The 15920-nt window shown below is 37.2% G+C and overlaps 1 protein-coding gene across 5 annotated transcripts in view; it reads left to right on the top strand.

Annotated features, from left to right (window-relative positions):
• Runx1t1 (RUNX1 partner transcriptional co-repressor 1) overlaps positions 1-15920 on the top strand; it is a 143376-nt gene that overhangs the window by 21223 nt on the left and 106233 nt on the right. For 2 of the 5 annotated variants that reach the window (XM_074068827.1, XM_074068826.1), the window contains exon 2: positions 5574-5746. The exons of 2 other annotated variants lie outside the window; for them this stretch is intronic. In XM_074068827.1, the coding sequence (XP_073924928.1) occupies positions 5659-5746 (88 nt within the window). In that variant the 5' untranslated portion in view covers positions 5574-5658. Of the gene's footprint in view, positions 1-2246; positions 5747-15920 lie in introns of those variants that run through there. One more of the 5 variants, XM_074068829.1, reaches the window with a different exon arrangement.

The following is a 15920-nucleotide window of genomic DNA, read 5'->3' as shown; positions in this document are numbered from 1 at the left end:
CTCTTGCTCCCACTTCAGGCAGCAGAGAGAGAGAAAGAGAGAGAGAGAGAGAGAGAGAGAGAAAAGAGGGTAATCCTTTCTCTCTTACTGTTTCTGCCTGCTTTACTAAATAAATCTTTGTTAAAGTTCAAAAAAGATAACTATGAAAATAAAATTGCCTGGTTTGTTAACTTGTTGGGTCATATTAGCCCCGGTCACTCAGCCAGCCTTGAGTGAACTCCTTCTGTGTGCCAGGCATTGGGTTGGACACTTAAGTATGAGCATTGTTGAATACACATGGCTGTGCCCTGTGACCCCTGCTTCAGTGTAGGGTCTGAATGTGTAAGGAGGTAAGATGAGATCTCTTTCCTACAATAGCTGACAAATTTAATTAAGAGAGCAGTCTATACATAAAACTGCTAGGTATAACTTAAGGGTTATATGTTAATCAGTTTGGTTTTTTTTGTCACTATGATAAATACCTGAGAGAAACAATTTAAAGGAAGAAGGATTTGCTTTGGCTCATAGTTTCAGTCCATGGTCAGCTGGATCCATTGTTGTGGCCTGGGGTGAGGAAAGATGTCATGGTGGTTGAAGCGTTTGGTAGAGGAGGCTGCTCACCTCATGCCAACCAGGAAGCAGAGATAGTATGAGGCTGCCTCTGGCAGGTTTTCTCCTTCAGCTTTTGTCCCACCCAGACCCCCACTCTACTGGATGGGGCTGCCCCACTTCAGGGCGAAGCTTCTCTTCTCAGTTGCTATCTCACATGACAGTTTTCTCTGGAATTGTCATCAGAGGCACACCTAGACATGTGCTTCACTAATCCAGGCATTTCTCACTCAAACAAGTTCACAGTCAGTATTAACCATCATGGTTTGTATGGACATGTGCTGCAGTTCTTGGTTATGGTATCGTTCTGCTCAGTGTGGGAGGAAGGGGTGGCCTCACAGCCCTGCGTGATTCTCATACTGGCCTGTGTCTATACAGTACCGATGAGAATGGGCTCTCATATAAACAGCATCTGGCAGGTAAAGGGTTGCCAAATCTGATGTAGATAAAAAATGCTATTACAATTTTTTTTTTTTTTTTGCTATACTGGGGCTTGAACTCAGGGTCTATATCTTGAGCCACTCCTCCAGCCCTTTTTGTGTTAGGTATTTTTGAGATAGAGTCTCAAACTATTTGCCTGGGCTTGGCTTCAAACCTTGATCCTCCTGAGCTCTGCCTCCTGAGTAGCTAGGATTATAGGTATGAGCCACCAGTGCCCGGCTGCCATTACAATATAAAAAAGAGAAGAAAAGATCATGGGCCTTACAAGTGCTCAGGGAAAGGTTTGTAAAAGTTGGGGCTGGCAGAGTGGCTCAAGTGGTAGAGTGCCCACCTAGCAAGTGTGAGGCCCTGAGTTCAAACCCCAGGACCACCACCAAAAAAAAAGAGAAATAGTAGTTGAATTGGGCTATTATATTTCATTCTATGGTATTCATTTGTTTGATTCTTTTTGTTTGGATTACTACTGTGTGCCAAACATAATTCAAAGTGTGGAGGATAGAGTCAAGATCCCTTCCATAAAGATTACAGTTTGGGGCGAGGAGAGGGAGATAGATAATAAAGAAGTCAATAAGATTTGTTCATATAGTGTTAAATGCAATGAAGACAACTAAGAAACAATGTTAAAATGATAGGAGTGGTGGTGAGACTTTTTTGTTTTTTTCTGGTGCTGGGGACGGAATTTAGGGCTTTGCACTTGCCAGGCAAGCACTCTTTCCCAACCCTGAGACTTTATTTCTGATGGATGAGAAAACCATCACTGAGGAGATGAGTCTTGAACTGAAATCCAAGTATTGATAAAGAGCTGGTCATGCCCCAGTCTGTGGGCAGAGCCCTGAGGGTGCTGGATGAAGCCATGAGGATGAGAGGAAGCATCTCTGAGGGCATGGATAGAATGAAGGTGAAAACTGTAGGTTAGTGCTGAGGTATGGAGGGTCTTGAATGTCAGAATAAGGCAAGGATAAGGACTGTTTCTGTGAGTATCCAGAGGTGAGAAGCAAGGAGAATCTGAATGAGCCTGTGTCATGGAAGCATATGAAATTAAGACACTGACACTTAGCTCAGGTGACCTGGGATGAGTGACACCCCAAACCACAATGTTCCAGTTGCTTCCTGTTGGAGGTTGAGTGTAGTCTGTAGTCCTGAAGTGAGACATACATTGTGTCTGTCAGCTAACTTTTCAAACTGGGCCAGGGGCGGGGAGGCGGGGGAGTGAAAGGTAATGGAAGAATTACCTCCAATAAAGATCATGAAGTTTTGACAAAGGTAAGCTGTAACACAATGCCAGGGACTTATAGGGCCATGTTTTCTAGGTCAGATATGACATAACAGTTTCTGTTTGTAGTAAGTCTCCTCAAAACCAAAAGCTAATTTTTCTTTTTCTGTTAGTGTAAACAAACAGCTTTTATTCTATATATTTTTTTTGAAGGGAAACAGAAAAGTTAGAATTAAGGTTTGATTCAATCCAAGTTGATAGATAAAAAGAGACAGTTTAAAATGCTCATTTTTGGAATAACTTTTATTTACTAAAGGAAAAACTGCCTCAAATGTTGATAGAATTCTCTAGAAAAATGTTTTTCGGCAGTGAAAAGATTCCTGGCAGAGAATGAGAAATACAGTAATGGACAACTGCACTTGATCTCTTTTGAGGTTGATTCTGATGTGTGTAGTCTTTACATCCTATTACATTTTTGAAAGATAAACTGATACAAGAATGATTTGCCAAGGCCAGCAAGTTTTCCTTTTAAAACCTTGGCTCAGTGTACACATTGAAGGGATGGGGGAGCAAGATAAAAGCATTATAAATATGAGGTTAACTGAATTCAAATAGAAGGTTCTCTCAAGTTATTGCATTCCTTAGAAAATAAATACATTGCGCATATGGTTAAGATTGATCAAAAAAGTATTCTGTATGCCAGTGATTACATTCCCATCTGTGATTAAGGTTTTCTGTCTGCATCTGGTTTTCACATTATATTTCTGTAACAAGAATCCTTTATATAGCAGAGTTCACTGTCTGTATTTTGTATTAGCTGCAGCCTGAACTACTGCACGGATCGCAGATTTACACATGTGGTTTTCATTACTTCATACCATTGAGAAAAAGTAATATTTGTTTGGGAATGTATGTTTTCCACAATTTCCATGGTAATACAACATGTTGAGCCTTTTTAATAACACTCTTGTAGAACTACAAATTGTTTGAGGCATTCTGCTCTTGGTAGAGCTTAGCTTTTAAACTTTTCTCAGTTTATGTTTCCCTCATAATGAGGTTTTACAAACTTGAGAGCTGAGGATCTGAACAAGTTATTAAGAATAGAGGAGTTTTACCATCATTAGCATGCGATGCAAACTTTAGTGTGAAATAGACATCACAAATATTCAAATACACATTTCATAGTGTTCACTACCATTCTTCATACTATTTCATATTGGGAGGGTATTAAGTATGTTGGATGTATGAAGCACAAACATGATTTTCCAAAGTTCAAAGATTACCTCACGTAAAAAAATATCCTATTGATGTGAAGTGAGTTTCATATATAAAACAAGTAAGCATGTGTGTGGGAAACCCTCCTGGGTAGGTAACTTTACGTTTACATTGGGTATTGTTTGAATGTGGATTTGTATGCTATGTTAACATCTTAAAAATTTATAATAATATACATTTAAAATATTTGGTAACATTATCTTCCAGACAATTTCATACATTTCAGCATACTCTGTTTAAAATAGATTACCATAAGTGAAGTTAAAAAGTGAAACAGTATAGTCTACAATAAGGGGCCATTTTCTAATTGAGATTTGTTTTTTAAAAGAAAAGTTTGTCCATGTGTTAATTTTCTGTACCTCAAAGATGAGATTACCTACATTATTTTTGTTAATAAATAGACAGTGGTCTGCTCTTTAGTAGTGAGGAGAAGGAAGAAGTAGACTCAGGCACTGGGGGGTTTGTATGTGATTCCACTGCTTCATTTGCTCAGCAGAGGTGATTAACTACAGCCCACACAAGGCATGATCCACTCCTTTCAGGTTCTCTGATGTCTTTTGTTGCTGATTGCTGAAGCACAAAATATTATATGTCATGACTGAATATAAAACTGTCCATTTTCTTATTTTTCTCAATATGTGTTTAGCCTCTATAATGTTTTTATCTTGTTATAGAAATATTGGAAATAACAGTATTTTGTAAAAAAAATTTACCCATATTACCATCTTCCAGAAATAATCCTATTTCATATCTGAATGTATTTTCTTCCAATCTGTCCCTTTATGAGTGCCCCCTCCCACTCTTAGTATTTGAGTGTATAATCTACATGTTTTGTATATATCTTGGTTACTTTGTAATTTAAATATTTCCATTATCATTTGACAGTAAAATTGTTAGATTTCATGGTAAACTAAATATTTCCAAGTTCTGGTTGATTGTCTTTAATGGTGCTTGCTGAGATATAAGACAGTTCCTTACCAAGACATATCTAGTACTGTATTTTTCCTAACTTTGTGTTTATTTAATGTTTCAGTATCATAGCAGAGCCATGTTTTGGCATACACGGGTGCTGATATTTCTAAATAGAATCTGCTTGCTTTATATACATTAGACCAATTTAAATTTCTAAGAATTAATTTGGTCTCAAAATAGTAGCATCATCCTTATTAATACTTTTTTGAGATTATTTTCATAGCTCTTGATCCTTCTGCATTTATTATCTACTTACGTACACATGATTGTGCCAAGTTCTTATATTTCATAGGTCATAAGAATTAAAAAGTAACATTTTCATTGTTATTGCTTTCATAGTAGTGGAGAAGGTGGTGGTGGTGCTGGTAGTAGAAATAGTAGATGAATAGTAGGCTGTAAATAATTGTCTATGAATGGATGAATGAATGAAATCTAAACCTGCCAAAATAGCTAGGAAATATGAGAAAATTTGAATTGTTCTAGAGGAAGAAAAGAAAGTAGTAGAAGCTTACTGATTTGGTTAAAATAGTTCAACAATATTGTTTTTACTAAGATTTTTAAAGTAGTCAAGATTATTCTTAACTAATAAAGATTATTATTCACTAATATCAATTGTTTTAAACCATTTTAAGCTAGTAATCGCAAATATTGAAATTTTAGAACAATGAAACACTATACTACTTTGTTTGAAACAGGCTTTGACTTGTAAAACTCCATAAAATAAAATAAAAACAATGTCAGTTTTCTGAAGAAACCATAATATTGAAGAGATTATTCTTTTACTGAAAAAAGGTAAAATCTAACATTCTCGTAAGGTATTGATGTACATATAATTTAAACCAACTTAAAAAGTCTTTTTCAAGTTCAAAATGTATCTAGCTTGAAGAATTCAGAGTCCTTTGGAGCACCTCTTTACAGAGAAAATGAGGATTATTTTGAATTCTAAAATTTAGAAGCACTTGTATCTGTTTCTTAAAGCAAACAAAACAAAACTGGCCTAGTATTATCTTGTAAATAGATGGGTGTGCTACTTTCAGACTGGTTGTGATACATGCATTTTTTTTCCCTTTGTTGTTGTCAATAGAAAAGATTGATCTCTGGGCTGGTGAACATAATCTCTGTCCCAGTCAGAAAAGGAGAGAGGAAATTAGCAGAGCGATTGGTGGAGAATGATATCTGTCAAAAGAAACACTTGGAGAGCACTGAGTTTAGTAATAGGTGACTGCCGGAAAAAAGGGAACTTTGAATATTGTCAAGGTAAGGAACAGACAATATTTTGATTTTGCAATTTACTTATGTGCCAGAAAAAAAAATCTCTTATTTTTCCCAATTTTCTCTTCTTTTCCCTATTCTAGTGCCTGTTGATAAAGAGTTTGTATCGTATGTTTTAACTGTTTGTATTTGAAATCTTTGTGTGTGGGGATTGATTGGGTGGGGATAAGTCCAGCAATAGAAACCCTGTGTGGTAGCTGTGGGTCTGAAGATATCAAATGATCAAGTACCAAATTTTATTTTACCCTCTACTTGTTGTAGTGCTTCTTGCCATGTTTCATGATACATCTGTTATAAACTGAGCAATTCTTGGAGTTCAAGAGTAAAAGCTATGCCATGGTTTCTGTGTTTATTATAATGAGGAGAGGGTGTTTGCTTAAACAGTTTGTTGACTAAAAAGGCAAAAAAGTGCTTTTCAATTTATTACTTCCTCTGATCAGTTTGGATTTTTGTTTTATAACTTTTTGGTGAATGTCACTTCCTAAGCAGAATTGCTATCTATAGACACATTTTTAAAAAGTGATATCTAACTTTAGGAAAACACAAATATAAAGCGAGTGTATTGCCATTTGGCAAGAGACTTCTGAAAGTCTGCAACATTTAAAAAAATTAGGAATTCCCTGAATTATGGGTTTGGGAAGTTAATGAATCTTATAGCCAGCTCTGTTCCAGGTTTAGCCTGGACTTGTGTAGAAGCATCAGCTAGTGAGGACACACTGTGCTAAGATAAAGTTGATAGTCAACACAAATGTTGTGTGATACTGGCTGGCACTCTAGTGGTTCAGAAGGGATTTGAAGTTCTGTGACTGACTGCCTGACTGTGTGGAAAGAGGGGGAGCTTTTGCTAATATTTTTATTACATGTGGTGATTGTGTTGGAAGCATCCCTGCTGGCATCCATCCCACAATCTCTTCCTTGCAAATTCCTACAAATACTTATTGTTCCCGGGAAGGTGTTAGACAATTCGTTTTTTTTTTTTTTTATTGTTTTGTGTTTTCTTAATATTTTTTGGACTGTGTCTTCCTCTGTAGCCAAGGCTAGTCTTAAAGTTGTGATCCTGTTACCTTTGTAGTGCTGGGTTTTATGTGTGTGCCACCATGCCAGGTTTGTTTTTGTTTTGTTTTGCTTTGTATTTAAAGACCAGAGAAAATGAAGTAATTCCTTGCTGAAATGATATACTTCTCTGGAAAGCCTTAATTGTGATTTTGTTTCTGTGTCTGTTTCTTATCCTTCTGTCCCTCCTTCATGTAATGGTGTTCTTCCATATAATTACTGAAAAGACACCAATTCAAAAGGAATGCAATTGTATTAAGTAGTTAAGACATCACCCACCTTTGTTCTATCTTCTGATCTTATGTGCTATTATCATTAAAAATTAGTTTTTTGGTAATTAAAATCTTGATTGATTAGAGTTCTACAGTCTTCCATGGAAAAAATGAAAGGTGTCAATATTGTATCTTAAAGAAAACAAAGTCATATAAGGAGATAACCCTGCTTTTGTATTGTTTTCTTATTATAGCATCAGAGGAAAGTAGTAGAATTTAACTCTTTGCTTTCTACCTTCACTTTTCCTTTTGGGGGTTAATATATATGTTAAGAATATCTAAGGTGCAGATCAAAAATTGAAAGGCATTAGATTTTAAACTTGAACACACATTATAGATACATAATCGTCATCTCAACGCACCCATCCCACTGGGGTCATATTCTCTTCTGGTCTTGTGTAATAGATCTGTGGCCTGCCTACCATGAACTGTGGCATGGTGAAAGATCCGTATTGAGAGCAAAGGTAAAGTCAGGGACATACAACTTAATTCAATTTACTGTGTACTGTGTGCAAATATTGAACCCCAGTGTCATATCGCAAACACCATGTTCCCCACCCCACACACTTCTCTGTGTGTGTATGTGTACACACTTTAATAAGAATCATGTATGTAAACCAGACACATATATGTCTTGGCCTGTTTTATAACTTTTGGGTTTTCTTTATTTTTTTAACGTGGCATTAAAATCATATTCCTAGTTATTTCTTCCTCTTTTGTGATAGTATTGGGTATATAGAAATACTGGGTTCAGAATCGCTAACACAAGAAGTAGAGAAGACCAGAAATCACATACTTTAAATTTGCAAGCATCTGGAATGCACTGGGTTCCTGGAGTTGTAATCTGGAAGCAGACAAAGCAAAGAACTACTAGCTGAAAAGCTGGCGCTGTGAGTGAGAACCGCCTGAGGAGGCACCAGAGAGTCTGCTCTGGGTGGCAAGTCTGAGGCAGGAGGTGGTCATCTGCCTCTGCCAGGGAGAAATTAGTACCCAGGGGGCATGTCACCAGCTTGAGTGGACGCTGGTAATAGCAAACTGCTGGTATGCTTCACCCCTGGAGTTTTTATTTGCTTTGTTATGTTTTGTTTTGCTGCTTGGGATGAACCTGAGGGCCTTGGGCATGCTCTTGCCACTCCGGCTCCACCACTGAACCACACCACCAGCCAAATGCACACAGTGCTTGGCCCTAAGGATGCTTTCGGAGCTGTTTTTTCACAATGTGTGCCACTGGGAGGACTGCAAGGAATGGGACTGCTGGAAGTGGTATCTGGCCTGAGAAAGCTAACTCATAAACTATTAAGGGAAATTCTAAGAAAAGTCCAGTATTTGGGATAATAAAAATAAAAATCCACCCAGTGTGGTGGTGAATGTCTATCCAGAAGGATTGAGAGTTCGAGGCTAGCCTGGGCTATATAGCCAGACTCTGTATCAGAAAATAAATAAGTAAAGATCCATTGGCTTTCAAAAAGATGCAAGAGGAAAGAATGGCAGGAAACTTGTTGCAAAGTGGTGTGTGTTTATGTTTCTGCATAGGGAATGAGATATTTAAGTATTACTGATTTTTATATATTGTGTAGGTTTCAAAAGTCACGTTTGTGTTATCATAAAGAGTGATTTTTGTAAAAAAATGCTTTTATAAAGGATGTGTAAGCTTTAAATATTAGAAGCAAAAGAGGAAAGTTGTGTTCTTAAATAAAACTGCTGGTTGTAGAGAGTGTCTGCATTTATTTTTAGGTTTTCTTGGTCATGTTCGAGGGGTCTGATAGCCTTAATGGGCTTTACCCCACATGGAGCTTTGAGCTTATTGTAGCGCTGCACACTGATCCCAGGTCAGTGTGATGCGTGAAATCAATTTATTTGAATCTCTTTGCCTCTATAGGAATTTGGCAGCGTGCCAGTTGTTTTCATTTAATGTTCTTTGTGTTGAACACAGACAAGCAGGCATGCTTTTGTGTTCCTCTCTCTTTGGTCTCTGTCTCTTTCAGCCAATGTTTTACTCTCCGGGTTTTAAAATGAAGGCAGAATATGTATTTTACATATATATGTGTGTATATATATATATGTATGTGTATATATATATATGATGCTAATCATTGCTTAATATTTGTACATATACAAATACATCACTTTCTTCTTTCAGGGGTATTTTTTTGAGATTCTTGAATTTTAGTGATTACTTTGTTTGCCCACAGAAACATTTTGGAATTTTGTTTAATATTTTTGATAAAATGTAATCAACCAGATTATAGTATTTCTTTATATTAATGACCATTGTCAAAACTTGAGATGACCATGTTAATTACACAGCACAAGAAATGTTTAATTTGTGAGCTGGACTATCATACTCATTTTAGGAACTTTTTTTAATGTAAAGATTTACCCTTTAATCAAGCATCCTTTAATTAAAATTTAAAAATTATAATTCTTTGGGTATTTTCTTCTTGACCAACCCATCTTTAAGACACCTAGTGTTTTATCTAGATTTGTTATCTATGCATTTTTACAAAGTTCCTGCCATTAAGGGTAGTTTTTTGCATTTTTGTAGGGCAGTGTCTGGGAGTAACACAGAGATCTTTATTGCCAATAAATTTAGATCCTTGCCTGGATGTTTTTGTAGGCAGCAGGATTTGTTTCTGGGTCAGCTTGAGGAAGAGGTGGAGAAGGAAATGCTAGAGAGTGAAAGGAGAATGTTCTGTTGATGCTCCAGGCAGTTCTTGTGGAAGCTGATATGCAGAACCATGGAGCCAAGGCTTTGGGGTCAGGCTCAAACCCAGCAGCGCTGCTTCCTTGTTTAATTACCTGAAGTGCAAAACAGTCAGGCTGGGAGTGTGTGAAACCCCAGTATCTCTCCCAGCAGCCTGGCGCTCTGACATCCTGCAAGGCCAGCCCTGTCTGTTGGCCAGCGTCAGGCTGGCTCACGCCCTGGGTTCCTTTCTTTCAGGAGGCATTGTGTGCAAGAGGGTCTACTTGGTTATTCTGAGGTACCTGCCAACCCTGTGTCCTCTGCTCTCTCCTTCTGAACTACACTAACAGACTGATTTTTTTTTCTTTAAAGGATTTAAACATTTGGTTCCTTCATTTTATGCTTCTGGCCTTACTGTGAAACAACGTTTTTTTACTCTGACAGATATTAACCAATGGAAGACTAGCTTTGGTTTGTGGGGTTCATGTTTTTCTAGATCTTGTGATATAGTGTGCTACATGTGTTGCTCTTTTTGGGTCAGACTCACTACTGTTCAGTGTAGAACTAGTACTGAGCTTGTTTTTAAGAGGCAGTTTTGAAATCTTTATCTGTCCATGGGAAGGATAATAGTCCATTTTTAAAGAAATGTGATAGAACTTTTTAAGATTGGACATTTTTTAAGATTGGACATTCTTTTTTTCTCCTTTTCTTGGAATTCAGATATGGTCTTTGACATTTGTTGTGGGAAGGGCCACACCCGTTGATGAAGCTGGAGGTGTTGAGAAATATTTGGAAAGCACTGTGTCCAAATTTTGAGGGTAGATAGCATAAATAAATATTCTATGAAATGCTCAGAGATAGAGCCATTTGGGAGATCCCTTGAATATAACAAGATGTTATCTTACCAAGAGGAAATCCAGCAGGTTCTTTCTCCAGGGTGTGGGCTGACGGAATGTCTTCGTTGTGGGTGGGGGAGCAAAGGTGGTGGCCGTGGGGTTTCCTGCAAAGGCAGGGGAAAGTGTGACTACATGTGCAGTGATTTGGTTTTTCCAACTACTTCATTAGGATTCTGTCATGCAGTCTGAAGGGCATTTCCCCTTTAGATGCACATATGTGCCTCCCATTAATGTTAATGGGAGTTATATGCATGTAAAGAGAACAGTATGTACATTTGCCTAGTGCAAAAGAGCATAGCTGCAGGGAGTTGATTCTGATTTGGTTTGTTGGGTTGTTTGTTTTGCAAAGGATAAAGGGATTGGACTTGGGAAGAGTTTGGTAGGAATTATTTTAAGCATTTGTATACCACTCTAGTGGAAAGTATATAATCACTTAAATAATTGGATTAGCCTCTGTGCCTGTGATGGGGCTGGCATCACCACGGTTTGTCTATTATGCACACCCGTAAGTAGCTCTGCCAGAAGTGTCATGCGTACCCTTAGGCATGTGTGTGTTTGTTTATGTGTCACCTGCTGCATTTCTTTCAGAGTATTTATCTTTTCAGATGACAAAAGAAAACATATAAATGTATTTTTAGCCATAGTCAACATTCCTAACTCATGTTATTCTCCATTGATCGATGCTTGGTACCCCATCTCCTTCAGGTTCCCAACTTTCTGGTAGTTCTGTCCAACTGGAGCTGTCTCAAATGCAGGTAATGTTGGCTCTATTTGCAGCATTGTGCTTTGGCAGCAGAGAGTGTAGAATGTGAGAAAAATGCAGAGGACTTTGAAAAGTGAATGGTGAGAGTTGTGGCTCACAGGTGGCGGCAGGAATTAAAGAACGAAATGTGAAAAAGAAAATGAGGTTGGTGCCTTGCCCTGAGTGCTCCAGTAGGTGTGGAATCAAATAGATCTGCAGGAGAAAAGAATGGGAAACCTAGAGAAGAGAACTGTGTACTCGTGTCAGTTTACCAACAGTAATAGAAAAAGGACATTTTGACATGATGTAATTTTGGAACAGTGTTCCAAAATTTTAATGAGATTTTGGTATATACAATTAAGAATTTTTAATAACAAGTTGAAGTGCCAATTGAAATTTCCATACAGAGTAAGCAAATTGAGATGAGTTTTGTTGGTTTTAACCACTCTTCTGTGTATCTCAGAATGTACAGCATTAAAGTATATCTTGCCTGGTTTTGGAGGGGGGAGGGGCATGAGTGATGAAATCCTGTAGGGTTGTTGTGTGTTTAAATTTTATCTTGGTATGAGAGCAAATATGCTATGCTGGGAATTGTTTGAACAAAGTAGTTTGGGAGATAGACTTGATTGTAGCTAAAAGTTGCTTGTTTTGGTAATTAGAAAATTAGAATGCATGCATAGATTTTGATAATTTGCAATGTGGAGAGATAGAGGTAGAGCGTGTTAGAAGAGTCCTATGAAAACAGAATATGATGGAAAAAATTCTGGGATTTTTTTTTTTTATTGTTGTGTATTTGCTCCACCTGGTGGATTTTGTCGAAAGTGTTTTAATCCGTGTTAATGAAAAGAATACCCTTTTGATAATTTCTCTAAACTATAGGAAGATGAATTTTTTGTTTTCTATTTGCTGCTGTACAAAATAGTTTGAGTCCTAAGTAGGTCAAAACATTTGGATTTTTTGTTCAGTTCTTTCATTACATTTAAAGTTTTTTTAAATACGTGTATATACAAAGCCTAATACATGTTCATTTTAGATTTGAAAAATACAGAAAAATAAGGAAAATAACCATTACATATAATTTTGCCTCCCAGAAGCATTGGATGATTTTTAAGGATATTATCAGAAGATAACCAGTTCACACTTGAATTTATTTAAAGATATGTGAAATGTTAAATATTATGCCAAATTATGATGATGAGCGTGATGTTGATTATAAATATTCTTGGACAAATGCTTTTCTTAGAATTCCCAAGCTCCAAAAAAAAAAAAAATCAATGTTTATCAAGAAGTGGCTTTATTAGGCTGCATGTGTACAGAAGGCAAAGGTGGCAGAGATTAAATGCAGCTCATGAATTCATGGGGCTGTTCATAGGGGTGCTAAGATCTGTTGTTTGCTGGGCTTACACAGATTGCTTTCTCTGGAAATCTTAAGGATTCAGTTGTGCTTTGATCATCTTATTGTTTTCCTTAGGTTATTCTTTTTTTCTCCTTTTGGCTCTAACAGCTCTGTAACAGAAGGTGAAGTTTTGAAAACAGTGTCTCCATATGCAAGGGATTTGGAGACCTTTTTATTGTCTTTAAAATTGTCATTCATAGTCCTCATTAGCATTTATTGTTGCAAGCGTACAAGCAGAAAATGTGAAATTGGTATGTCATGAATAGCCCCACAGAGCTCTGGAGCCCTCTGATTTTGCCTGCAGTGTGGTGTGGGCTGGGCTTTGAGGGAAAGCTGTCCAGATGGCTGCCTGCACAGAGCAGAGCTGCAGGTTTTTGTCTCTGGTGCTGAGAGGAGGGAAAGTTCATTGGAGCATACGCCATCACCCTTGCATTTTAACAAAACTAACTCACCATTAGTCAAGATGGGAAGGTGGTGACATTGAAACAAAGGTTTTCCATATAGTGTTACAGTCCTTGTCACATGAATAAGGGCTGGGTAGTTTCATGCCTTCTATATTATCTGAGTAAATTTTGTGGCTATACAAAATGTGAGGAAACTATAAATGCTAACTTGCTTGCAGATTTATATGCAAGTGTATACTTTTAAAGATTGTTTTTATGGGAAAATGCTTTATTTATTTAATTTTTTGAAAAGATGAGAGTTAATATAGCTAGTATTCATCCCTTGTGGACTAATAAGTGTTTTACTTTTTAAAAAATAATTTAACCCCTTGTTAGTACTTATGGAAGAACCTACATCTAACTACATTAGCAGGTTTCAGATTGGGGTATAAATATTACATTCAATCAATGGAAGTGTGTTAAAGCTGTTGTATCATTTCAGATTTTTAAACTACTAGGTATTGAAAAAGTTGATGGGAAAAAAACCTACAATATATTGTGATATTTTAAAGACACTGTCACTGATAGAAATAGTTTGTAATAATTACAAATATAGGCTTATTTATTTCTAGCTAGTTATATTTTAAACAGATTTCATTTTGCACAGCTAGCACATTCATGCATCTTGTGTACTTAAATATATCCATGAACATTTCTTGTTCATGTGTGAAGAAAATTATATTTCAACAAGAGTTAAAAATCAAATATATTGTTTGAAAACTGTCAGTGTTTATAAGTATCATTTTGTTTTGCAGACATTAAAGATGAAAAAAATCTGATGGGGTCTATTTGACTTATCAGTTTAGGAAGTCATTATTATTTGAAATATTTTAAGATTGGAATTTCCAAATTATAGTTTTCGAGGCCATTGTTAATTCACTTTGAGTAATAGAGATATAAAAATCCAAGTGACCTGAGTCCATGAGTTTAACATTAGACACAGGTCTGGGTTGTGACTTCTAGTTCTTTGTCTGACACTTGCCCTGGTAGGGTAGATTTCTCCAGAGATGGTGCAGTATCTTCTCCATGGACCACTGTGTTGGAGGGTGCCTTGTCTTGTCAGTCTAGTTGCAAGTGAGCCAAGCAATGAAGCTTTTCTGCTGTTGAAATGTCTGTGTAATCACCTATTAAGGCAAGCTTCCTCTCTCTAGCATGTTTCCTTTTACTCGATTACATCTTATTGCTAGCACTTAGGCTCTCTTGGACAGCCCTAAATAACCTTTTGACCCCATGATGTTTATACACCCTTCAAATTCTTAAGGTGGCAATCACAACTCCTGTTCTTTTGTCATTTAAGCAAAGTTCTCCTGGACTCTTTTTGTGGGCCAGCTGTGCAAATGCTTGCCAATCATTTCCCCCAAAGGAAATATTTGAAGGAAGTAGTGTGAATGTGTCTAGCAGTTTACAGCAGCCTTTTATAGAAAGGAGTTAAAAATGACAGATAATCTCTTATCTGGATGGAACACTTCAATGAACTTTTTAACATAATTTTTTTCCCCATCTCACTCATTTCTTTGTGGTTGGTTATATCCTACCTTACACCCTAAGACATAAGCCATTTGTTTTTCTTACGAACAAAGTATAATTGGATTTATCTTTGTCAGGAGACAATCTATTATGGCCTTTATTTAATACAGTTTCAGATGTCTTTCAGTGGCAGAAACAAATTAATGTACATTTTTATTAGGTGTTGTATCTACTTAATTGACTGTCAAAGTGATGAGAAGTTAGGAAATCATCCAAAAGAGAGGTCCATCTCCCTTAGCCCAACAGCTCACACATTAGGTAGGTTTGCCCTGTCAGTGGGATGCCTTTAGAAAACACTAATAGCTTCCAGCTGGGTGGAAAATCAAAACCTTTGGGGTCTGACAAAACTAGCAGATTTGAATTTGAAAGCAGAGCTAATGCCTCCATTTTATTTTTTACCACTCGCCCATAAAACATTATTTTCCAATATGTCAGCCTCATTTGGTGGCCAGTGGTCTGAAATTGAAAGTGGAACAAGCAAGCGGAGAAATCTGGACATTAGTGAGTCCGCCCTTTCAAGCTGGTGTGCTACTTTGTGGAAGGGTCTCCCCGACGAGCAGGGGGGGTCTTAATGACCATTCATCAATGCTCGTTGGCCGATCATTGAGTGCCTTCTCATTCAGTTTATCAAGTCTTGCACATAAAAAGTCAGAATAAGCCTTATTCAGCTTTGTTAAAGCCAACTAGAAGTAAAATGCTCCATTTGAACCCATTTTGCCCTTGTTTTTTCACTTTGTTAATGCAGCCCTGCTTAAATGAGTGCCTTTATTGGGTCGGTTAGAATATCTGAAACTATTAATTCTCTTGTATTGAATAGCTGGTGGCAGGCCAGAGCAGATGGGGTAGGAAAGTATTTGGTTGGGTGTATTACTTTCAATTAGGATCAATGAGGTTTCAGTTCCTTTGAATTAACTCACTTAATACCCACTGTGTGCAGTCACAATGTATCACAACAGCCTGCTCCAAGCAGGAGGGAAGTTGAGGAGACCTGTGGAAAAGCTTTAGCTCAAATTCTCCCGTCACCAGTGTGGGGATCTTTCATGAACTGCAGACAGTGTCAGTAGACTGCTGGTCACTATGGCTAAGTCAGGTTTGAACAAAGGAAAAATGTGTACTATAAGGCTGTTCTGTTGTGGAACTAACTGGA

The sequence above is a fragment of the Castor canadensis genome, chromosome 3, assembly GCF_047511655.1.
Source record: "Castor canadensis chromosome 3, mCasCan1.hap1v2, whole genome shotgun sequence".
Classification (NCBI taxonomy): Eukaryota; Metazoa; Chordata; class Mammalia; order Rodentia; family Castoridae; genus Castor; species Castor canadensis.
Note: the sequence above shows the minus strand (reverse complement) of the source record. Positions and strands in the feature narration are given on the sequence as shown.